The sequence below is a fragment of the Pinus tabuliformis genome, chromosome X, assembly GCF_031772625.1.
Source record: "Pinus tabuliformis cultivar Carrire ecotype Pingquan chromosome X, CPIR1, whole genome shotgun sequence".
Lineage (NCBI taxonomy): Eukaryota > Viridiplantae > Streptophyta > Pinopsida > Pinales > Pinaceae > Pinus > Pinus tabuliformis.
The window spans coordinates 824798894-824825097 of record NC_142308.1 but is presented as its reverse complement, the minus strand read 5'-3'; the positions used below and the strand labels follow the sequence as shown (position 1 = coordinate 824825097).

At 38.1% G+C, this 26204-nt stretch overlaps 1 protein-coding gene and 1 long non-coding RNA gene across 2 annotated transcripts in view; both read right to left on the bottom strand.

The window, feature by feature from the left end:
• LOC149142309 (uncharacterized) overlaps positions 1–26204 on the bottom strand; it is a 239758-nt gene that overhangs the window by 88380 nt on the left and 125174 nt on the right. The gene's annotated exons all lie outside the window — the stretch shown is intronic.
• On the bottom strand, positions 17461–19680 carry LOC149142310 (uncharacterized). Its single transcript, XM_089447505.1, has 2 exons — positions 17888–19680; positions 17461–17763 (listed from the first exon to the last, which is right to left on the bottom strand). Exons 1-2 carry the CDS (start codon positions 19661–19663, stop codon positions 17569–17571), a joined length of 1971 nt encoding a protein of 656 aa, XP_089303631.1. The 5' UTR covers positions 19664–19680; the 3' UTR covers positions 17461–17568.

Genomic DNA, 26204 nt, shown 5'->3' with positions numbered 1-26204 from the left:
TTTTCCAGTCTGCATCAGCATCCTGCATACATGTTGACATATCTCCCAAAGATATCCATTGTCAAGGGTATCCATCTTTTTCAAACTTCCATCAGAGTTTTCATACTTTCTGGGGAATTTCCTAGTCAAATCTTCTTCGTCTTTCGAATGTTGATTGCCTTTACCATGGTTGCATATCTCACAATCTCTTGCTTTCTTTCTTCACACATTTCATTCTCAGGAGCTTCCAACCAGAGTTCCTCAATTATAGTCAGCCATCTCACACTTCATATGAGGACATATTATGTTGATTTCATGATCATCTAGTGTGACCCGTGCCTTCCAACAACCTTTCATAGGAGGATATTCCTTTCCTTTTGATCATGCTTCTCAAGATAGAGCAATGATCCATGTTACCTACAACCAAAACGACATGACTTTATAATATTGAATACAAGCATACATACCTCATTTACCATTAGGTCATTTAGGCTTCTTTCAGCAGCTTCCTTTATTGAAAAAAAAGAGCTTCAATCCCTTTGATCTGCTTCATCTCTTATATCATCATACCATCATCCCATGAATTCCACAAGTTGGAGTTCCTGATGAAACACTTGCTTCCTTTCTAGATTGGTGAACCCTTTGATGAGGATTCTATCAGAGAATCTTGAGGATCTTTCATATCCTAAACCAGCAGATGTATGATGAGCCTTGTCTTGGATGACTTCTTCCCATTCTATTTGAGCTTTAAATGAGGTCACCAAGAGTTATGTCCTTCATAGTTGACTGCCATAGAATTTTGTTCCAGTTGTCCTATCATGAGCTCATGCTTCTAATTCTTTTCCTCTTACAGCTTCCTCCACTTCTTCGGTGAAATGGACTTCTTCTCTATTGCCCCTTTTGAACTTAGGACAATCCTTCCTGTAATGCTCATAGCATCTATGATCTTCTCTCTTTTCGACAAATGTCTAAATACTTTTTGCCCTCAACCTATCTTCTTCTCTCTTGCATAGAAACCACAAGTTGTTGAATGGGATAGCCTTCTTATCGTCATAGACATTTGTTACCTTGTTCATCAGTTAGTGTATTTAGAACAATGAAGATTATCTCATCCCAAATCTTGCAATTGAGATCTTATGAAGATAACCCTTTATCCTTTGATACCTTCAATTTGTGTAGAGCAGATTTAAGTGATGTGACCTTTATTGCGTATTCAAAGAATAGTTCTACCAGTTTATCACATATCTCTTTGATGTCTCCAATCCTGCTATATAGGGAATGAGGGGACCTTTGACTGATTTTATCAAAATCTCTTTAACCCCTTTATCCCTTTCCATGTATTCAGATAATGTTTGACCTTCGGATGGTGTGGAGACTTTTCCATTGATATGACTTCAATTTCTTCGAGGACTATGTCTATCCTCCTTTTCCATGCAAGGAATTTCGATGACCTAACCAGCTTGTAGATCTCCTTGAAAAACGAATTCATTTTACCAGATTTTGATTATAGAATAAAGATACTTGATAGGTGAATATGAAGTCTTCAACTTGATTTCTTTGTTGATGATGATTGATGAAGATGTATTAGTGCCCGTTTTGAATGATCTCCTTTCAAATGAGATCCTTTATTCAATAAAAGGAGATTGCCCCTTTTTACGATGACAATGCTTTTGATCTAGCTGTCCTTTGATGATGTTGATTTGATGAGAATCTCTTGATGCTTCCTCAGATGATCTTCTTTAAGGAGATCATTGCTTCATTGAGGGGAGACTGCCTTGGAATATTTTGAAGATGACAACAATGCCTTTTAGCCTTCTTTGGATAACTAACCTTCAAGATACTTCAACTTCTTCTAACATGATGTGATATTAGTCCTTGAAGTCCTTCTCTTGGATGTCTATACTTTGGGCTACCTTGCATTGTAGATCTCTTCGACTTGATGAGGGTCTTTGTGGTCTTTTAATGATGACTTAGAGGATCCAAAACTTTTGTTGGTGTAGACTGCTTCTTCGAACTAGTATATGATCTTCAATGTAGATATTGAACTTTCTCTTTGATATCCTTCAACATGCTTTGATGCCTTTCTTGAAACTTGATCCTTGAGTGTCTCTTTGATTACATGCCCTTTTCTTGACTTTGACACCTTAGCTCTGATACCATGTTGACAAATCTAGGGCATCATCAGTTAGGAGATTTCTCTTTGATTGGTAACTGCTTCTCGGGGCTTTTTACAACTTTAGATTATGATCTTCTTCATTATGTTATTAATGTTCTTCTTCATCAATCAACTACCAATGCATGAACATAAATAGACAAGAAACACAAAATTTAGGCTATCATCTAGGGCCAAAACCTCTCACTCCTTGAGAGGAAAACCCACACAAATTTTTCTTATAGAGATTCCAATTGACGAATACCAAGACCAAGACCCTTGACTTATTTGCCACTCCAAGACCAAGACACATGTTCTCGGACAGTCAACCTTCTTGACTCTTCTTCGATTTCGATTTTCTTAACATCACCACCAAGATCGTCTCACTGTCTTCATGTCGAGATCTCCTTTATAGTGAGACCTCCTTGTAGTCATATTATCTAGACCTTACTTTTGTGATGGAATCAAGCCATTTCTATTGGGATAGCACTAATATCTTTCCTCTTAAGGTAGCACCGAGCCATTTCTCTTGGGATAGCACTAATATCTTTCCTCTTACCCACAAAGTCACTGTGATATGCAGTTCCTTCATAGCATTGAACAACGGTCTTTGTTATCGCACCAAACTATGACTTCTTCTTGAAACTGTAGCTTCTATATTTTTTCCGAAATCATGACACCAAACTTGACTTCTTCTGAAACTGTAGCTTCTATATTTTTTCCGAAATCATGACACCAAACTGTATGCATCACTGTAGTCACTTATCGAATTACACAGGGATCCAAACTTATCACTATACTTTGATACCCAAATTTCAAAGGGATCCATATTCCCTTGACTGCAATAGTATCCGAACTGTTCACTCTAATTGTCCTCCCGAAGTGATGGAGATGTTTGAACTTCTGTTTGTCTCCCTATCCGAACTACAGAGAGATGTCTGAATACTTCTCTGTGTAGATGTGAATAACCTTCATGCCTATATATAGTGGTTTCTCCATATATATAAGCCGACATGTCTTCAACGAAGGGATGTGTCTTAATAGGTGAGCTGACATGTGCTATTTAATTCATCTGGAGGCCAACTTGAATAGGAGAACCATGTGCTTATCGTTGGAGGGCTTCTAGACACTATTCTAGACTCATATACATTGTTATGTCCCCAAGAAGGGTTCTTCATACATGACATTGACTCTCTGACTTTAATGATAAATCCTAAGGCTCTCAATGGGAGCCATCTAAATAAAAACTCTTTCTCATGAAACCCATGAAGCAAACATCACAAAAATAATTTTATTTTCTTCTTTTCATCATTTACAAAAATCAAAATTACATGTCATTATGAAGACTGAACCTAGCTACACTTTTCAACACTAAGAGTGAAGCAAATGCTAATCTCTACAACATTATGGTAGATGGAAATCTGCTCATCTTAGTTCTCTATGTGGATGATTTGATATTGACAGGAGGTGACAGGGTGATCCAGTCTTGCAAGGAGGACCTTGCAAGAGAGTTCGAGATGAAGGATATGGGTTTGATGCACTACTTCCTTGGCTTGGAGGTGTGGCAAAGATATGGAGCAAGGTTGCGGGGGAGTGGCTCCCCCCCTTCGAATCGCTCCCGGAGCACACTCCCGCAAAAAAATCACTCCCTGGTTTTTTCACAAAAAATTGTCACAAAGATGTTCTTTTTTTAAGGAAACATGAGTTTTTGAGTAGGCCAGCGTAATATTCAAGCTTATGTCCCGAGTATTGATATCCAATTCATGGCAATATCTCATTTTCATCCTTTTACTTAAATTTTTAACATTACCATGAAATGACTTAGGATGTTTGAAAGTGGTTCCGACCTCATTGGATTTCATATGGAAACAGTAGAATTTTAGATCTCACTCAATAACCAGTAGACTTATTAGTTTTTCAGGATTTTACGATTGGGGGGATTGCAATGTTTCCATTGGATTTTTCATGTACTAGGATATGGGACTCGTATTTAATCAAGAGAACCAAGCCCTCTATGTACCTTGATGTTGGTGACATTAGTTTTCGAACTCCTCTATCATGACCCTACTAAAAATGTACCCATCAATCAAACAAAATCTTGATTTGACATGCTACATTTTTTCTATCATATGTTAACTGCTTAGAGGGTTATATTAGTGACAAATATCCCAAGATAGGCAATGATTTTGATGATATGTAGCTATTTTTTGTAGTATGATTTTTTTTGTGCTAGAGGCCATCTAGAGCCTATTTGTTGATGTATTTTCGGTTCAGAGATGGATTGCACTCGATGCTATTTTGGTTATCTGCACCCTTATATGATATATGAATGAGAACTTGTAACTTGTGGACATGATAGATGAAGATTATAACTTCTAGATGATTGATGTTATATGGTTTAAATCATGTTTTTCTGCTTTTTATATCTAATTCATCATTCTACATGCTTTTGTTGACATATACGCATCAAAATATATAAAAATTCGCTCCCGACCCGAGAGCTTTTGAAAATGTTGCTCCCTACTTTCGCTTCCAAGTAACCTTGATGTGAAAATTCCAAAATACTGAAACCCTATTGCAGCAACTGATATTATTTCTCGTTATTGTTAATTAATTAACAACTTATTTGCTATGGAAAATATCGAAATAAATACACTGCAACCTTCACAAATAAAACTGCGGAAAAATAATGCACTGGAAACTGAGAAATGCTAGCACACACATAAAAATAACACAATTATTTTTGGACAAATGTCCTCGGAAAAGCCAAACTTGGGAAAATCGATGTAGCAGCTGAGGGTTTTATTATTATGCAACAGTGAGAAATTCTAAGTACAACTAGATGTCGAAATTTGGCAATCCTACAGAGAAAAATACTGGCAAAAATCTAGTGAGCAGTGTTCCTCACCCCATAGACAACACTCCCTGCTCAACTTGCCTTCAGAAATTCGGCCCTCTGACCCTTTATGTCAGTCTCTGCGTAGCCTACTGGACATCAAGCCTCTAACTAATCTCTGATGAAGTCGTTTTGCCTTCTGCTGGTTTGAAAGATGCTTCTCCGACACTTTGGGACTCCTTCCTAGCATCTGGAACTGAAGACATTTCTCCCTCTCAGCAAATTGATCTTGCCTCTAGAGACTACTGCGCTACCCCAACGTCAGCCTCTCTGCGGCTCTTCTGCCTCTCTGCAAATGCACTCGCTGAATTTGGAATGCCTCCTGGAATGCCTCCTCTAGCCTCACTATCTTTGCCCCTCTCTCACTGCTTCGATCTCTGACTCTCTCTTCAGCAACTAACTACTACTACTCTAGAAATCGATCTGCTAAGAAATCGAATTGTTGAAGTGTCTTCTCCATCACCACATCAACCTCCTCTTATAATCCTTTGTTGGAGTACCAACGGCCAAGATTAAAACATAATCGATGGTCGGGATTATCTCTGGATCAATCCGTGTGAGTTTCTAGATGATTCTAGCCTTGACTTAATTAATATTGATTAATTAACCATATTCCCTAAGTTTAGACTTAGGAAATATTTAAAAACTGGTTTATAATCTAATTAAGTCATTTCTAGGCAGAATTTCTAGAAACGATTTCTAGGTTTTGGAGATCTCATGAATTCTAGAATCTCCACAAAATTTCAAGGCTAGAACACATCCGATGCTACAAAAACTAAAACTTGAGATGGAAAGATATTTGTTTTGGACAAGGGTAGTACACCTCTGAAATCCTTCAGAGATTCCACATGCCGGATTGCAAACCCATGGACACTCCTCTAGGTACTAACCGGAGGAAAGAGGATGCTTATACAGGTGAGGCAATAGATGGCACTATCTACAAACAATTGGTGGGGTCCTTGATGTACTTGGTGAACACAAGGCCCGATATTTGTTTTGCAGTGAACAAGCTTAGTTAGTTTATGGTGGAGCCTACCAAGCTTCACTGGAAAGCAACAAAACATGTTCTTAGATACCTCAAAGGCACAATAGACTTTGGTTTATGGTACAGGAAGACTGATGGAGTGAAGCTCCAAGGCTTCACAGATGCAAATTGGGTAGGGAGTCCCTCAAATAGGAAAAGCACATTGGGAGCAGTTTTCAGTATTGGGTCAGCAACAATTTCTTGGTATAGCAGGAAACAGAGATTTGTAGCACTCAGCTCAGCAAAGGTTGAGTATATCTCTGCTAGTCAAGCAGCATTTAAGGTTGTTTGGATGAGGAAGATCTTGGTTGGTCTCTTCAGTCAGGGGATGGAGCCTACATTGATCCATTGTGACAATCAGAGTTGTATAAAACTCTGAAAATCCAGTGTTTCGTGATAGATCCAAGCATATAGAGTCTAGACATCAAGCACCATTCCCTGAGAGAATGTGTGCATAGGAGGATTGTTATGTTACAGTACATTCCTACAGAGGAGCAAGATGCAAATATTTTGACAAAGGCTTTGTCAAGAGGCAAGTTTGAGTTCCACAAGAGCATGATTGGGGTTGTTCAAAACCCTTCTCTTGCTAAGAGGGAGTGTTAAATTGTAGCAAGAAAAAGGCTTCATTTGACGTGTGCCTTAGTCAAATGGAAGAATTCGAATTTCCACTTCAGCAAGATGAGTTGTGTCATGTCCCCATTTATATTCTTCTTCGTAGTACAACCAGGGTAGATTTCCAGGGCAAGGGATGGCCAAGTCAATTGAGCAGGTTTATGTCATCAGGGATCCTGATGGAGTGTTGACGAGTTTTTATCGGATTTGATGGCATCCGCTTGGCATATTCCATCATTCGCACGATTTGAATTTTGTTTCGTCGCATTCCGACAACTTTCAAAAATTAGCGTTATTATTGGGCATAACTTAATCATTTATTCTCGAGGTGGCATTCCGAGGAGATTAATTGATGGAACACCTCAGTGTAATAACTTGTTGGAACTGAAACGAGAAGATCTACAAGATGGTATGATAAAAAGAAATTTCCAGTTGCCAAAGAGAGTATGGTGGGCGATTTTCCATTTTCCTTAATTAAAAATTACTTTAATTGGTCATTTAATTAAGGAAAAATAATTAATTGGAGAAAAAGGGCCAAAAGCGACTTAAGTGAAATAAAATCAAATTAAAAGGTCACTTGATAAAGTCAATAGAGGAGCCTCTAGAATAATAATAAAATAATAAAATAAGATGCTTCTAGAGGCTTGGAGATCTATCCATGAGATCTATAAAATAGGAGAAGGTCATTTGGGGACATCTTGGATTTGATATTGTTTGTTGTATGAGAGGTTGAGAACCCGGTTCTCTACTCTAGCAGTAGCCCCAGGATGGAAACCCTCGGGTGATTCAGTGAGAGTGGGCGAGCACCCATCTCTTCCCTTGGCGAATCCATCCAGGGTTCACAAGTTGCAGTTATTGTTTTTCAGTTTGTTTGGGAGGCCGATTGAGGCATTATTGTAGATCTGTTTGAGGCCATTTTATCTCGGCTATATGGGTTGTATGTGCATGTAAACCTCAGTTCTTCTAATATAATAAAGCTGAGAATTTCTTGTTCGTTGTGTTGTGGGATTGCAGTGCTCTATTTGTTTTATTTTACATGGCAATCCTCTGTTTATGAATAGAATTTTTATCAGAAAAAATTTTAAGTTGGAAAATTTTTGCTTGTTCCAGATTTATTTCAATTGGAACATTACAAGTTGCCAGGAAGTTAGTAGGAGTGACATGGCCAAATCACTCAGTTAAGTTAATCAATTCAAGTTTAAGGGCTAGAAGTAGAGTTGTGTGAAAGTTGGTGGCTAAGATTTAGCTATCTAGAAGTGTTATCTTTAGTGAAAGTCAGTTAATTTGAACTCTAATCTAGAATAGAGCTAGTATGAATTCAGTTGAGTAGTTGTAACTGTTGTTAACTCATTGATCTCTTAGTGAACTAGTTAATTTACTAAAAATATCCATAGTCATGCATGCAATTCGAATTGCCTAGTGAAGCGGAGGAAAAAGGCATAATTGTAATCATTATCGTATACTAGTGAGTGTACAGTGTTTTCATGTAGCAGGTGAGCCGTTTCTCTTGGGATTTGCGCAAGGAAATAGGAGGAAACAGGAGGTCTATTTTGGTTAAGTATTGGCCAGAGCAGACTTAGGAGGAGACACATATCACAATGCAGTTTGAGCTTCAAGAATTGAAGTTGTCATTGTAATAGATCATTGTTCTCATCTGATATAATACAAACAGAGGAGTTGTTTTTCCCAATTAGGTTCCCCAGAAAAAACTGTCTTCATTGTGATTGAATGATTGCATGTGTTTCTATTGTATGTTTTCCCTTCCATGGATTGAGTAAAAGAAATTTGTGTCTACTGTTTTCAGTTGAATTCTTTAGCAGCTGCAACTTTCGAGTTATTTCTACATTGTAAATAATTCCTTGTCCGTTGTATATAGGTGTTTGGTTTTTCCTTTTCTTTTTCTTTTTTTTATTTTATTTTGTTTTGCAGCGGATTTGATATATACCAAAGGGGAGATCGAAACTTTTTTGAGGGTCTTAGCCCTCACCCAGCCCTGCGGCTAGGGTTTGGGCTTATTCTTTTTTTACTTTCTAAGGGTCGTCTAGCTGATCCACTAGGGTCGCAAGCTTCTAGAGCCATTCTAGCCACATATATCAATTAAATTGCACTTAGCTTACACTTTGTGGCACATACAGATTTTTTTGCTAAAGGTTCAAGGCAGCTGCTAGCATTATAGGCCTATTTTCACATTGATTTAGCCCTGACTTGCTTGGAAAAATTAATATCTTTTGCTTGCAGGATTCTCCAAGGGTTTCAAGGACTTTTTGGGCTCATTTCCATTGTGGTTTAAATATGCACTAGCCCTGGGTTTTGCAGCGATTTGTTGCACAAATTTGGCTAGCTGCAGGCCCTAAATGAAGCATCTATCTCAGCCGCAAGCCTACAAGGCTATCTTAGTAATTGAAATAATTTTTTTGATGCCTTTTCTCTGAACCAATTTAAATTGCAGGCTTTGGAAAGTTGATTTTAGGAGGGCCATGGGCTTTCTTAGGCTCTCAAACCATTGATCTCTGAATACGAAATACTTAAAGGGATTTGATAAAAAAATTTAGCAAATCGCATTAATTTTGGGTCATCTTTTAAAACAAAATTTTTGTTGGACACCTAATCCTTTATGGATTATTGTGGAAGCCGAATAGACTAAGGAAGTCCAAGAGACCTTGGAATATGAAACCAAAGGTCATATGAATGTACTATAAATGTATATCATTTGTTAATAATAAATATACTCTCCTGTTTATCTTTAATATTCTATTGCTGCCATGTGTGTGTTCAACATGGTATCAGAGCTAGCAATCTCCTGACCTTGTCAACTATGAGCCACTTGTTTATGTGAGCTTGTTGTTCTGTGGCCTTTCTATACATGTCAGTCTTGTACCTTTGTTCTAGACTACCATCTCTGTAAAATCTCTGTTGTCGATTGAGTTGGTCAAGAGTTAAACGTTATACCATACCATGAATTTCGTGAACCGCCTTAATACGCTTTCCAGAATCTATTTGCATCCGATTGGAATGCAAGACGTAAATTTGGCTCTCTGCCCCATGAAATCCTGGTATATACGCTCTTTTTTGTGCGTTAATTGAAGTTCAAAGTTTAAATGTTGAGTTATAGTGTTACTCCTATAGTAAATTTTGTTTGTATTTATATATCCGTTGAGATTATTGTAAGGCTATATCATCTGGTTCATAGCTGCTCCAATTTGAGTTTGGTTTGGAATTGACTTGTGGTCTCATCAAATTTAGGGCTCTGCCATCTAAGCCTATCTGTCTATTACCTCTAAGGCAGCCTTGAATTTTTCCTCTAGTAATGGCAAGCATTCCTTTTGAATACGGAAGTGTACCTACGCTGGAAAAGGCATCTTCAAAGTCTTGAATACTTGTCTAGTTCATTGTTCTATTATATTTCGATTCATTCCAATTCCAATTCCAATGGCAGACATGAATCACTAGCCATGCATTATAAGAAGAAACTCTAGTACATCATTGTTGTGTGTTTGAAGGTCATTCCATTCAAATTCGACTGAGAATTTTATTCTCTACACATTGTATTGAATGTTTGTGTTGACACATTGACCATAGCCCCAACTCGAACATCAAGTCGCTCCCTGGAGGTGTTGTGCAAGAAGGGCGTTTGTTTGAACCAACGACAGTCATCCTCAGACTATGCATTGTTAGCTCCATTGAAGCGAACCGCCATTTGTGGCTGTCCAAACCACTTGTCTAAAATGTGATTTGGTGTTGTGTGTCAGACTTGACTTGTGGTGTTGTCTGTTGGGCCTGATTATATCATTGCTCGCTCCTCTGTGGTATTACCTCGTTCACACTCCGGTCCCTACCACTTCGGTTCACACTCCGGTATCGGAGCTCCTCCATACCACGGCTCCAATATAAACTGGCGGAAGTGTTAAATTTATAGCGAAACAGAGGAAAACCCGACAATTTTGAGTCAAAAACTGAAGGGGAGCAACAGCTGTCTGATCGATAGATCGACAGATCTAACAGTCATCGCTTGGAAAAGGCACGCAAAAGATAGCCAGCGAAAAAAGGTGGTCTTCACACAGGAAACAGTATTTTGGGGGCATAAAAAGTGGTAAGTGGTAATCTCATGAGTCCGCCCGATTCCACTCACTGTTCGACACGTAGCCACTAGAGGACAGAGAAAAACCGCCCGTTTCCAACAGGTAATTGTCACGCAAGTTTTCCTTCCGAAATCGCCGAAGACCGTCGGATCCTGTGAGTGCAGATCTACGACGAAGGATGGTCGTGCAAGTTTAATCAATCGTGAAAAGGATATCAACCGTCAGATCGTGGGATTGAAATCTACGATGGATAATGAAACCGATAAAGTTAAACCTCGGGAACTGTGCAAAAGCCACGGATTGGTGAAAATGTGAGTTTACGTGTATTCCTCTATTTGTTGATTGACCAAGTTCTTTGGGAATTAAAACGTTTCTGTGGTCTCTGCTTCAAACTTTTGGTTTCCATTGAACGCTGCTCCATCCATCAAGTCTACGAAGGCTCCTGCTGCCAAGCCAGACAAGGCTGCTACACCAGTTGCCCCAGCAAAGAAGCTAGTTGCAAAGAAGGCTGCTCCAGATGTGTGCAGGTGAAGTTCGGCGATTACGCAGATAGAGATACATGAAGAGGAGGATCATAATGGATCGTTGAATCCATTAGAAGGATCAAAGTCCAAGCTCAGCAGGGAGTGCACAGTGAAATGTTGAAGAAATAGTGTAAAACATAAACAAAGAGAAGAGCGAAGAGGTGAAGAGTTGATGCACAACAACCGTTGGATCTGAAGGTCAACGGTCAGGATTAAATCGCGAGAGTGGAACAAGTAATATCGCATCGCAATACATCAAAGGGAGACATTAGTCTTGAGCTAAGTGTGATATGCGACATGCGGTTTAGGAGCAGAATCGACGAATTATATACTGCAACCTAGAACCCATCGAGTCCGTAAGTCATGTCAGATCGGAACTTTTAAGTGGAAGAGGCCAGGTGTGAAGGACGGTGCGATAGCCGATAGCCGATAGCGATAAGCGCAGATCGGAGATCGGAGTTCGAGGGAAGCGGTGCAGTGAAAAGGCTTCGAGAGACGGACCCGACGATATTTATAGAAGCGAGTGTATGAATTTTGAAGTCCGACTTATGCTGCTGAAGCAGGGTTTTCCTTTGCTTTCCAGTTTACTTCTATGTATTGTGATAAAGTGGTGTGTCCCGGGTTTTAAAGGCAAATGCATTAAAGATTGAGTGACTCTAGTTTAAAGCCTTAAGCATTATTTAAACACTTCCGATAGTCGCATATCGGATGCAGAAGGGGTGATATGTGGTGTGACCAAGGCGGACTACGATGAGCGATTACGATAAAGGTAATCTCGGGGAATGTGCAGAGCCTGGAGAATAGGCGAAAAGAGCCTGTGGGCTACAAACCTGTCAAGATGGACATTCTGTTAAGGAAACAATATCAGGCTTTTCGTGTAGAAATTGAGGCACGCCGCACAAGACATTGTGAAGTGAGAACATGAGCAGACATTAGTGCAAATTAATTTGTGTTGAAAAGTTGGCAATTTAATTTTCTAAAACCATTATTATTTCTACAAGTGCATTTTTGGTCTGATTGTTTGGAAAATGGATAAAATTGGTGAAGTATTAGAGTTGTTAAATATTGTAATACACTCCACAATTCATGATACAATGAAAATCAGCAAGAACACTCTCTGTGATATTAAAACCTATCTGCAGTATACACAAGAAAAGATAGAATTTTTGGAGCTTGAATCTCAGCTACAGCAAGAAGAATTAAAACAGAGGAGTCATCATTCTAAACCTGTTTCTATTCAGAACAATGAAACAGACTCCCATAAGAAGCAAGTTGATTCAGATACAGTGCCCAATAAAGCAGCAAGGTTACATGCAGATGCAGAAATTCAATCTGCATTTCCCAAGCCCATCATCAGACCTTGGGAAGAACTTGTCCACAACAAGCACAAAATAGGTCTTGGATATGACAAGGAGGTTTCCTTTCATATTCCAGATTACTCAAAGCCCATCCAGTTTCAGAGTGTTGGATTTCTTCATGACAGTTCACCTTCAGTTGTTCTAGATTCTGCCCCTCTTCCACAGCAACAGATTGTGAAATGCCAACACTGTGACCGAGTTGGCCATCTGAAAGATCATTGTTCTGATCTTCATCCATGTAAGCATTGTCATAAAACCAGTCATTCTTCAAACAGATGCTTCGAAAACAAACCTCCTGCAAGAAAAAACATTCATCTTGGATGGATCACTTCTTGGCAATGGGCATCAACAGCCAAGAAGATATTTCAGTCATATGTCCGAGCTTGTTCTAGAGTATTGAACAGTCTTGCAGTTGAGTTTTCTCCATCATCTCACCTTGTATCTGATAGGGGGGAAATGATGGTCATCTACAAACTTCAAAGCTACATCAAGCGAACCTGAGCCATAACTTGCCATACCAGATTCAGAGTTGTAGCCAGAGACAAAGATGCCCCTGAGCATGCCTTCAGTTTGTGACACCTCTTTAAAGAATTGGGGACACTTCCTCTAGTAGAAGACTTTAGCTTCTTGCCAGTTTTGGAAGAGTTCCAGGAATTGCATTAAGCATTCTAGAGTTGTTGGTCATTCTTAAACCATCACAGGTTGAGACTTCCCTTTTCACGTTGAAGTTATCCCTTTTATGTGGGGTGAGGCCTCCCTTTCATGGTTGAAGGTTTCCCTCTTCAAAACATCAGGAGCACTTCCTCCAACAGAAGACTTGAGCTTCATGCCAGACTTGGAAGAGTTTTGGGAACTGCACTAAGCGTTCCAATGTTGGTGGTCATCCTTAAACCACCACCCTTTATACCAACATCTCAGAGAGCACATTCAGCCTAGTGCTGCCATGCATTTTTGCACATTTTGTATTACAGCGCTCTTCTTGGACTCATACATAACCCTTCGGATTAAGGGGAGGAATGTTGGACACCTAATCCTCTATGGGTTAGTGTGGAAGCCGAATAGACTATGGAAGTCCAAGAGACCTTGGAATACGAAACCAAAGGTCATATGAATGTACTACAAATGTATATCATTTGTTAATAATAAATATATTCTCCTATTTATCTTTAATATTTTGTTGCTGCCATGTATGTGTTCAACAATTTTGAATAAGCTGCAGGGGTTTCTCAAGGGTTTTGGAAGCTATTTCCTTTGCAAATTTTGAAATTTTTCAAAGGGTTAATGTTCTGAAAAATTTTCTACATCTTTTTAAGGCGATTCAACTTGGATTTGACTCTTTTGCAACTCAACAATTTATCTTTTAAGAGGCCGCTAGCTTGGAAGGCCTATTCTCACCATTTGGTAGTTGTTTGGCACATATTTTGTGGTTCAAAAATTTTATTACTATATTTTCAAGGGAGATGCAGGCATATTTGTCCTATTTTTGCTAGGTTGTAAGGGTTTTAAGCCTCATTCCTTTGCCATTTAATGTTAGATGCACTAACCCTTGTTTTGCAGTAATAAATCAAAAAACATTGGCACTTGTTCTTTAAACTTTGTAGCAAAAATTTATGGTTTAAGGCCCAGTGCCATCTACCCATCCTGAAGAAGGAAGTCGAATGCATTTGTGATTAAATTCCTCAAAGCCAAGGGTTCCTAGAGGATCCTCCTCTCTTTGGTGCAAAGAAGATATTGGGGAGCGTCCAAAGAGATATTTTGAAACCCCTTCGAGCCTGTTGACCTTGCCACCTACACTTACCTACAAGTCATGAGAAAAGTCTTCAACCCCACAAGGTGTGGTTGGTGGCAAGGAACTCAGAGAAGGGGTTGTCACACTAATCCCGACTCTCTCTGTTTGAGCTAACTCCTAAGTTAGCTACGGGGGGTGGTCCCTAATGAAGAGTTAAGTGAAAAGATGTGAGTTTCTAGGAGAGTGTTATAGTGAAAATGGATTACTTTTAAGGATTTATGAACAAATATCAAGTGAGTAACTTGAAATAACAATGCCAATCATTAATATGACAAAAACCATAAAACCAATGCCTTATAAGGAATTTGTTCAACAGTTTAAAGATATATTTGCTCAAAGTAAAATGCAATGCTCTCAAAAGAGAAAGCAAACTTAAAATGTAAACAAAAATTGTTACTGCAAGATATGTAAGATACAAAATGTTTTTGAGATAATACTCTATAAATCAAAACATGTGAAACATGTCTTGCCAAAATCCAAAAATTAGTAATTAACTTGGAAATGTAAAAGAAAGGAAGTGTTAAACCAAGACATCAATATGCAATTAGACTTGAAGCATGAAAAGAAAACACTTGTTTGAAAAAATTACATGCTTTTGGAATAGGCTTTGCATATGAAAACTCAAAGCATCAAGAGACAAGTAAAGTAAATGTAATGGAAAGTGCTCTTGGTTAATTTTATTAATTATCTTTACAACAAGATTACAATTTAACTCTTCAATCCTCAAACCTCACCCTCGCCCAAAGATATGGATCTCATAATGAGGAGTCAATAGAGAAGTAGAGGGTCCCTAAGATGTCTACTTCAACCAATTTATGTTGGAGGTAAAATTTTAATGAGGTTTGGGGTCTTCCTATATTAAAAAGCCTAATGAAATGCATGTAAGTTTTTTCCAAAAAATAAAATAATGCTACATGCAAATGCTTCAAAGAAATTGATTTGCAATGCTTGAAAATGAATTAGTGTTCAACATAAGTTGCAATTATAACTTCAATTGGAGGAATAAAATTAGCTTACGAGTATTGCATGTGTCTCATCAATGAATTAAAATGATACAAGCAATTTGCTTGAGAGTAAAATTTGTTTCAAATGGACAATGACAATAAATTGCTCCATCATTCAAGATAACAATGTAGCATAAAATTGAAGCATGTATTCCAGTGCTCATGAAACAATTTACCAAGGTAAATGGAAACGAATCAAAGTTTGTTAAGAATATAAAATGTTTGCATGTAGAGGTTGAATTGTCCAAAGTAAAGTGTAAGCTTGTAGCTTCAAGCAATAATGAAATAGAGAATGCAAAGCTCAAATGAAATTGTAACAAACTTTAACTTAATGAAATGTGATAGTGAGGTTGTGTTAATTCCCAATTAAAGCATGCATGTAAGTGAATGAAGTATGAAAGCTTAAACCATGCAAATGTCAATCCACCCAAGATAAGCCTCCCTCTAAATGGGGAGATAGGATACCATGGGAGAAATCCCAAGCTCCCACAAGAAAATTAGATCTTTTATTAATATTACAATGAGAAGAGGGCCCTTCAAAGTCCTCAATTAAACTTCAAGGAGAGTCCTCACAATAATTGCTTGAAACTTGGACACTACACCTCCTTTCTTGAGAAGGTAGTGACAAAATCTCACAGAACTTATGTAAGGGAAACAAGGTGTGAGTTTCCTCCAAATGCCCACAGTTTAGAGAGGAAAATGGGCAGCCCTCTAGTGAACTCGACTTGGCCAAAATAAGCTTCAAAAGGGCTCACAGAATCCTTGGAAATCAAACCCCCAACATTTACCAAAGGCCCTACAAACACTTGTTATATGTTGCGAGAGGTTGCTCTTCAAAATCTGTCACATAAGAGTTAGCAAACAATCCAAACAATGACTGCAAAATAAGTTTAGTGAAAAAATCAATAAGATAAAATGTATATGTACAATTATAATTTTAGAAAAGGCTAAGCTAAAGAATGAAAGTAAACTCTCGTCTTTGCTTAGACATCATCAAGCTCTTAGATAACAAATGAAAGAAATGAAGTACAATGTTTTTTAAAAGAGATTTAAATTTAGAACTGTTCGGCTTGTGTACAAGCTATGTGCCAAAACCCCTGCAAAACCACTTTGTAAGATAAGACTATAAAGGCTCAACGAACAAATGAGAGCTCCTTTAAGAATGTATCAAGAGTGAGTTGGTCTCTCCAAAGACTTCCCCTCACGCTTGATTTTGTGATCCCAACAAGATGTTCCCTCTACAAAACTTCAATCAAGAATTAGTTCCATATAGATTTAGAAATAAACAATGATACGAAACTCTAGAGATTTATTTAAAACCAACTAGAGCATACTTCTAAATCAAATGTTAATGCAAGATAGCTCTACATTAACAAATATACAAGAGCATATGGAAACAAATTAGATCAACGCATGAGTAAAAGGAATTATACAATGATCAACAATTCATCACACTCCCAAAGGAGGAACACCTCATGAATGAAACTCCAAAGTCTTCATTGATATTTCTGAAAGCATACAAGGTAACAACGCTTCTGCAAGCACAATAGCTAGGAACAATCTCTACAAATGAAAGCTCAAGGCTCTATTATATAGAACCAATGTTGCACGAAGCGGGAGCGAAGCGGAAGCGCGAAGCGCGGAAGCGTCATTTTCCAAAAATCTAGGGAGCGAAGCGTCCGCGGAAGCGTCTGCTATATATATATATATATTTTTATATATTTTTTTGCATTTATACTCAAAACAAACATCCCAAATACCAAATTAATTGTAGAAGACATGAAAACATGCATATTTTTGCATAAATCAAGATAGATATGGCATCCATGATTCCATTGTAGTTACTAGTATGTACAACAATCATCTATATTCTAGCTATTACAAACATACATCAAATTTTTAAGCATATTATAAAACATAAAACATTTAAGCATATTATAAAACATAAAACATAGAGCATATTATGATTTATCTAGCAAGTGAGCAACTGTCAACATTTGTCATGTCCAAAATTCAAATAATAATGTTTACAAAATATGTCACTTGGTCACCGCCAAGCCAAAAAGGTTCAAAATTCAAATTCACAAGTCTACAAGTCTAATGAGTAATCTATAGACTATGACAAAAAGAAGTAGATTGTGAATATATCTACTAATCTCTCCTCCTTCCACCACGAATAGAACGTGATGGCGTGCCTCCACGTGGTGGCAATGAAGAAAATGGTCCCTGTGTAAGTCGTGGCACTGGAACTGATGAAGAAGAACCCCCTGCTGTTGGTGTTGAACCATGGAACCTAGGACCAGATGGGGGTGGGGGTGGTGGCATATCAACACGGTCATCATCATCCTAGAATCGCTCAAAAAATTCATGCAAAAAAAAAAAAACACTAGTTAACAAAAAAATTAAAAACATGAATTAGAGAAATGCTTTATAAGGGAAAATTGGAAAATTCATACCACAATGGACATACCTGGATAAGAGCATCCTCTAATTGCTCTAGTTGCAACACTCCATCCTCCAAATTGGGCTCCTCTGGATGCTTGTCCCAAGTCAACAAGTCTTTATTAGACTTTGCATCTTCACAGTAATGGGACAACAATCGCAAGTTGTAATGAACATAAACCAAGCTCTCTGCCCGGTCTAAACTCAACCTGTTCCTTTTAACACTGTGGATGAAAGAATAAGAGCTCCAACACCTCTCTGCAGAAGAAGTGTTTACCACCTGTGATAGCACCCGCAATGCCAAACTCTGTAGAAGTGGAGTAGGCCCTCCATGCATGTTCCACCACTCAAGAGCAGAAAAATGCTCTCGATCTTCAATTGAATGCATGCTCCCAAATGGACCAGTGTTGAGCGTATAGTTGCTCACCTGTCTCCGTACCAATGCAGCCTCCTCATTATCAGGGATTAATCTACTCAATGCAGCCATATATTTTTCGTGAACCTCTTTATCTTGGTGTGGTTTTTTCCTGCTTCCCCCCCCAGGTGCTGGTTTTGAAAGCCATGATGGATGATAGTACCTAGGTGTCAAAACATATGCTAATGCATGCAATGGAACATTTAGCATATCCCATCGCTTTTCCACCTCTTCACGAATATAATTGTACAAGGTGGTATCTCTAGGCTCAACAATGTCTTTAATCTGCCCCAACATGCTATCCATTTGCTCATACACCTCCCCAATTACTGGTCGATCTGAATCTGCAAACTTGATCATGTAATAAATTGGTTTGGTGAATTGCAAAACATATTTAACCTGTGACCAAAAGTAAGTGTCAAGAACAGTGTCCTTGACTACATTAGCAGTAGCACCATCTGTACACTGGTTAATTTCATCCCATGTTTCAGCACACACCAGATTAGTTAAAGCTTGTCTCACCTTCACTAGCCGCCTAAAGGTGAGGTAATAACTAGCAAATCTTGTCTTTGCAATTTTAAGCAATTGCAACTTGGAGTAAGTGCCATAGAAGTAGTTTACCCTTGTATGCCCTGTGATGAATTTAATGAGCTGCTTCCCTTTCCTGTAAACCTCAGCAATCCACCCACATTCTTTGTGTTTCACAATATCATGCATCAAAAGGTTCAATGTGTGAACCAGGCACCCAGACCAAAAGATGTGTGGATGAGTACGCTCAATAATTTTTCCTGCTGCCTTACAATTTGCTGCATTATCTGTGATCACTTGAACCACATTATTCGGACCAACATCTTTGATTGATTTCAATAGGAGATCTGCAATGTTTTGTGCAGTTGCACTGATGGAGGAGGAGTCATGACATGCAATAAATACTGCACCCTTAGAAGAAACACCAAGAACATTTATCAAATGTTGGTTTCTAATATTTGTCCACCCATCTGATACAATGGATACCCCATAATCCACCCACTCATGTGTAAAACGTGTCAAAGCTCTTTGAACCTTAGCTTTTTCTCTTTCTAATAACACTGTTCTAGCTTTCTCATAGTTGGGGGCCTTGTATCCTTTTGGGGCTTCATTGATGGCCTTTACCATGTCATGCCAATAGGGAGAGCGAAGCACATTGAATGGTACACCGCAAGCACAAAGAAAACGGACTACCTTTCCATCCACATCATCCCTCCCAGAAACATTAAGGAAATCCCCTATTGTTTTTCTACCTCCAGAGGTTGCAGAAGTACCATGAGGAGATGGGCAACTACCAAATTTAGAGTTTGCACTTGATTCTGAATGAGTTTTTTGTTTCTTGTTTTTTTGTTGTGCAGCCATCTCTATTTTGATGTATTTTTGTCGTTGTTCACTTGAAATTTTTGGGCAAATGGCTACCCCCACAGAACCCTTTTTTTCATCACTCTCTAGCACCCCACAAAGATGCCTCCTCAGACGGGTATATGAACCCGTATATGGTTTTCCTCCATGACAATCATGAGGGCACATCCATTTGTAAGATCCACCACCCTTTCCCCCTTCAAGTTTGGTCACATAGTTCCACAAGGGATTTGATGTACCTTTCCCATCTTGTGCTTCAGTGTCCTCTTCAAGTTCATCCCCTTCCTCTTCAAACCCTTCCTCCTCATCATACATTGGGTCACTACTATTAGGACCAAGTTCATCCCCTTCCTCTTCCCCTCTATTCCTCACCCTTGCCATCATTAAAACCAAGAGTGGAATGATACATAGAAGCCAAAAGAACACCATCTTGGAATATGGATATAGGTGGTGGACAACCTGTAAATAAAGGAGCAAGTAGAAACAATGGGAAAGAGTAGGAGAGGGAGGAGAAAAATACAATTTTTTTTTCAAAAAAACAAGGGAGTTTGGGGTTTGAACTTACCTCTTTAGCTCTTGTAGATGAAGTCCTCCAAGCTCTTGCTCCAAGCTCCTCCTCCTTCTCCTAGCTCCTCCTCCTTCTCCTAGCTCCTCCTTCTTCACTCCTCCAAGCTCTCCTCTCTTCTCCTCTCCTTTCCTCTCTTCTCTTCTCCTCTCCTCTCTTCTCTTCTCCAACTCTCATAAACTCAAAGTGAGAAAATGAGAAGAGAATGGGGGCTTTATTCTTTTCTAAAGTCACCCTAGACTCACCCTAAACTAACCTAACCCACCCCCTCATGCTAGTTAAGTCACATGTTAAAACAAATTTAAAAAAAATAAATTAAAAATCCGCTGGCCGCGGGGTTGCTTCCGGAAGCGCCTGGGTGGCGTGCGGGTGGCGTGCGGTTCCGGGCCGGAAGCGTGGCGCCACCCCGTGCCCGAACCGCCCTCCGATCCGCTGTTCCGGGCGGCCGCAACCCAAAAAGGCAGGAATCGTTTTTTTTTAACGGATCCGCGCAACCGCCAAATCCGATCCGCGCTTCCAGGGTGGATTCCGGGACGGTTCGCTCCGATCCGCGGTTCCGGGTTTGGATCCGGCGGGGGGGGGCGATTCCTGCAACCCTGTATAGAACTATGGGAGCCAATCCCAATGTAGAAGTGATTAAACAAGTGGCATGAGCTAACAATCCCAAAGAGAAATTTGGATTTGTTGAATGGAGCTCCAATACCAAGTGTAAAAATCGAATTCTGGCAAGTGGACATCATTTTCTTCTTCCCTTATATGCCAAATTCGAATTTTATGATGGAATAACAAGTGTATATGGGTGGTAACCCATGTGGAGACAATTTCCCACAAAAACCTCCACAAAATATTCTCCCAAATCCTCCCAAATGTGCATTAACCTCACAAATTCGAATTTCCAAGTAAACAGTTTTCTCATTTAATGCCAGAAATTCGATTTTATTTGAGCACATGTACTTTCCTTGATTTTAGGAGTCCACATCACCTTAGGACTTCACTTTAACTCTCCCATAATTTTCCACCTCATTTCAACAACATTTAGCATGTGTGGAAATTTATTTTTCTCCATTTATTTAATTTATGGCTTAATTAATTGCTAGATTTCCCACTAAACTTAGGAAAGTGGGTTTTGAGGGTTCAAAACACATTTTTAACCCATCAAAGTGTGTCATAAAAGAAATTTGAGGGTGAGGTGCAAATTTCATTACTTATACCACATACAACTTCTTTAGACATCACTTATTACATTACAAGTATAATTTTATTAACAATTTCCGTAGTGTGGAAAATCTAAAAAATTAAAAAATAACTACCTAGACCTAACCAAATTTTACGAAATTTTTTGTGTGATATAGTATGGTAATATGCATCAACTCTAGACACTAATATGTGTTAGGGGCTCAACCTTCAAACCGTCACCCCGGCTTTGGGGTAAAACGTGAGTGAAAAGACTTAGAAAATTATCCGCCTCTGAAAAATAAGGGATAACCAAATAAAAAAAACACTCCAAGGTGTACCCATTTGTTGATCAAGTCCCAACATCCTAGGCTTGTTACAGACTCAAAAACTCATCATTACTAGTATCACTTATTACAATTCCCCGCAGGGTGTGGAATCTAGGTACAAGAAAGATGATGAGAAGATAGAAGTAGAGTTTATAAACCCTGTTGACTGATGATATCTGATAGGACAAGTGTCCATTGGTACATACTTAGGCATGGAGTCTTCATATAATCATCAGGTGTCACTCCAGTGGTCAACATTTGTCTCCATATGGGGATGCATGCTAGATATGAAGTGATAGTGTGCAAGAACCTGAAATCTGCATCCATCGACAAAAGACATATATCAACAGTATCCATTCTAAATATCATCAAATGAAATCAAGTACAGAAATGAAGAAATGAAAATTTATTCTAAGAGCATAAATGACAATTTATTCACGAAATAAAACTAATTAAACAAAAATGACAAGGGATAAGGTTAGAAATATGATACAAAAAGATGCCCCATAGCATCAAATGTCCTCAATGAAGTTCATGTTGAGAACCTACTTACTTTCGGGCAAATCCATGGGTTGTTTTTCTGATGTGCCCTGGCCAATTCTGAATGTCTTAGGACTTTGGTTTGTCCCAACATTGTGTTGTACATGGTCATCAGATTTACCAAATCCTTTCCACATTTTTCCTTTCTTCTTAATAGATTGTGATGTTGATATTGAGGTGATCAAACTAGACCTTTCTGCCCAATTTTGAAGATGCTCTGATGGAAAATTCAAAGTATCCAAGACTTCTTTGACTTGCCTTTGTCCATTTTGCTTCTGCTCTAACATGGGTGATGGATCAATCTCATAAGTATAAACTTGATTCCCCTCAGTTTCCTTGCTATCCAAGTCTCTATCAATTAGCCACTTTTCAATGGAGTAAATGACCTCTTCATAATGAGATGAAGATTGCTTCAGTGGATTGGGAGGCTTATGATTTTTTTCTTTGTTCTCTTTCCATTCGTCATTTAACCTAAGTTGGAATTTTTGTACCTATAATCTTTCCATTTCATCCAACCTATTCTGAAAAGTGACTTGATTAGCTTTCTTAACACTTATTTCCTTGGCATGATTTGTTTCTATGGTGTTGATTATTTGTACTTGTTTTTCTTCCATTGTGAGCAAACTATTTTGAAAATTGGCCATTTGATTAGAATGATTGACTTCCATGGCTTTTATTGCTTGTGCATGATTTTCCTCCATGGTCTTAATGAGTTGAACTTGGTTGAGTTGCATATCCTTAATCATTTGAGTCAACCCCTTGATGAGATCCTTATCATTCTCATTTGCTTGAGTTTTGATATTTCTTTCATCTCCATATTTTTCTTCAAAGGCATCAATGATTGATTCTAGAGAATCAAAATTATTAGCAAGTCCATGAACCAATCCATAGCATTGCCATCTAACGAAAATATGAAAAGTCTCAGTTTAACATCCTCATGGTTAATATCATGGCACCATTTGCTCACACAAAGGTGGAAATTACTAAGGTGAGTTTCAATACTGATGGCATTCTTACCTAGAAAACTAGGCAACTCTTAGTAAAATCAGATAGCCTGAAATGTTAGTAAAATCACAAGGGGCAAACAAATCATTCATGATGTTATGCTCACTTGACCCTAAAAGAGAAAATGGATACCAGAGAGAGGCTCTTGTCCAAGATTAACAAGAAATCTACAAGAAGCAAGCTCCAAGCAGAAATCCTTGCAGAAAATGAAATAAGTGGAGTCGCCACTTGAACGGGAATCTAACTCTAAAATCCAACATGCAAAAACCAAAAGTTAGTCGATTTCTCAAGTACAAGAAGACCTGTCCCTAGCAGCAGCGCCAAATATGTTGTCCCCTCTCGCCTATACCTACCTACAAGTTAGTGAGAAAATCCTTCAACCCCACAAGGTGTGGTTGATGGCAGGGAAATCAAAGAAGGGATTGTCACACTAATCCCAACTCTCTCCATTTGAGCTATCTCCTAGGTTAGCTAAGGGGGGTGGTCCCTAATGAAAAGTTAAATTAAAAGATGTGAGTTTCTAGGAGAGTGTTATAGTGAAAAGGGATTACTTTTAAGGATTTATGAGCAAATATGAAGTGAGAAACTTGAAATAACAATGCCAATCATTAATATGACAAAAACCATAAAACCAGTGCCTTATAAGGAAATTGTTCAACAATCTAAAAATATATTTGCTCAAAGTAAAATACAATGCTCTCAAAAGATAAAGCAAAGTAACCCTAAAATGTAAACAAAAGTTGTTAGCGCAAGATATGTAAGATACAAAATGTTTTTGAGATAATACTCTTTATAAATCAAAACATGTGAAACACATTTTGCCAAAACCCAAAAATTAGTAATTAACTTGGAAATGTAAAAGAAAGGAAGTGTTAAACCAAGACATCAATATGCAACTAGACTTGAAGCATGAAAAGAAAGCACTTGTTTGAAATGATTACAATACTTGCTTTTGGAATAGACTTTGCATATGAAAACTCAAACCATCAAGAGACAAGTAAAGTAAATGTAATGGAAAGTGCTCTTGGTTAATTTTATTAATTATTTCTACAACAAGATTACAATTCAACTCTTCAATCCCCAGACCTCACCCTCGCCCAAAGATATGGATCTCACAGTGAGGAGTCAATAGAGAAGTAGAGGGTCCCTAAGATGTCTACTTCAACCAACTTATGTTGGAGGTAAAATTTCAATGAGGCTTGAGCTCTTCCTATACTAAAATGCTTAAGATGAAATGCATGTAAGTTTTTTCCCCAAAATAAAATAATCCTACATGCAAATGCTTCAAACAGATTGATTTGCAATGTTTGAAAATGAAAGTGTTTAATGTAAGTTGCAATTATAACTTCAATTAGAGGAATAAAATTAGATTACAAGTATTTCATGTGTCTCACCAATGAATTAAAATAATACAAGTAATTTGCTCGAAAGTAAAATTTGTTTCAAATGGACAATGACAATATATTGCTCCAATATTCAAGATAACAATGTAGCATAAAAATGAAGCATGTATTCAAGTGTTCATGAAACAATTTACCAAGGTAAATGGAAACGAATGAAAGTTTGTTACAAATATAAAATGCTTGCATGTAAAGGATGAATTGCCCAAAGTAAAGTGTAAGCTTGTAGATTCAAGAAACAATGAGATAGAGAATGCAAAGCTCAAATGAAATTGTAACAAACTTTAACTTAATGAAATGTGATAGTGAGGTTGTGTTAATTCCCAATTAAAGCATGCATGTAAGTGAATGAAGTATGAGAGCTTAAACCATGCAAATGTCAATCCACCCAAGAGAAGCCTCCCTCTAAATGGGAGATAGGATACCATGGGAGAAATCCCAAGCTCCCACAAGCAAATTAGATCTTTTATTAATATTACAATGAGAAGAGGGCCCTTCAAAGTCCTCAATTAAACTTCAAGGAGAGTCCTCACAATAATTGCTTGAAACTTGGACACTACACCTCCTTTCTTGAGAAGGTAGTGACAAGATCTCACAGAACTTATGTAAGGGAAACAAGATGTGAGTTTCCTCCAAATGCCCATGGTTTAGAGAGGAAAATGGGACACCCTCTAGTGAACTCATCTTGGCCAAAATAAGCTTCATAAGGGCTCACGGAATCCTTGGAAATCGAACCCCCAACATTTACCAAAAGCCCTGCAAACACTTGTTAGATGTTGCGGGAGGTTGCTCTTCAAAATCTGCCACACAAGAGTTGGCAAACAATCCAAACAATGAATACAAAATAAGTTAAGTATTAGTGAAAAAATCAACAAGATAAAATGTATATATACAATTATAATTTACAAAAGGCTAAGCTAAAGAGTGATAGTAAACTCTCGACTTTGCTTAGCCATCTTCAAACTCTTAGATAGCAAATGAAAGAAATGAAGTACAATGTTTTTATAAAAGAGATTTAAATTTAGAACTGTTCGGCTTGTGTACAAGTTATGTGCCGAAACCCCTGCAAAACCACTTTGTAAGATAATAAGACTATGAAGCCTCAAAGAATAAATGAGAGCTCCTTTAAGAATGTATCAAGAGTGGGTTGGTCTCTCCAAAGACTTCCCCTCACGCTTGATTCTGTGATCCCAACAAAATGTTCCCTCTACAAAACTTCAATCAAGAATTAGTTGCATATAGATTTAGCAATAAACAATGATAAGAAATTCTAGAGATTGATTTAAAACCAACTAGAGTATTCTATACCTAGAACATACTTCTAAATCAAATGTCAATGCAAGATAGCTCTACATTAACAAATCTACAAGAGCATATGGAAACAAATTAGATCAAAGCATAAGAAAAAGGAATTATACAATGATCAACAATTCATCACACTCCCAAAGGAAGAACACCTCATGAATGAAATCCCAAATTCTTTATTGATATTTCTGAAAATGTACAAGGTAGCAACGCTTCTGCAAGCA

What these genes read in the sequence shown, in the direction of transcription:
- LOC149142310 (XM_089447505.1), bottom strand. Translation starts at nt 19,663, where the DNA reads ATGGCTGCACAACAAAAAAACAAGAAACAAAAAACTCATTCAGAATCA. An exon ending in TAGAGGATGCTCTTATCCAG is followed by an intron (nt 17,764 to 17,887) that starts GTATGTCCATTG and finishes GAGCGATTCTAG; the next exon opens with GATGATGATGACCGTGTTGA.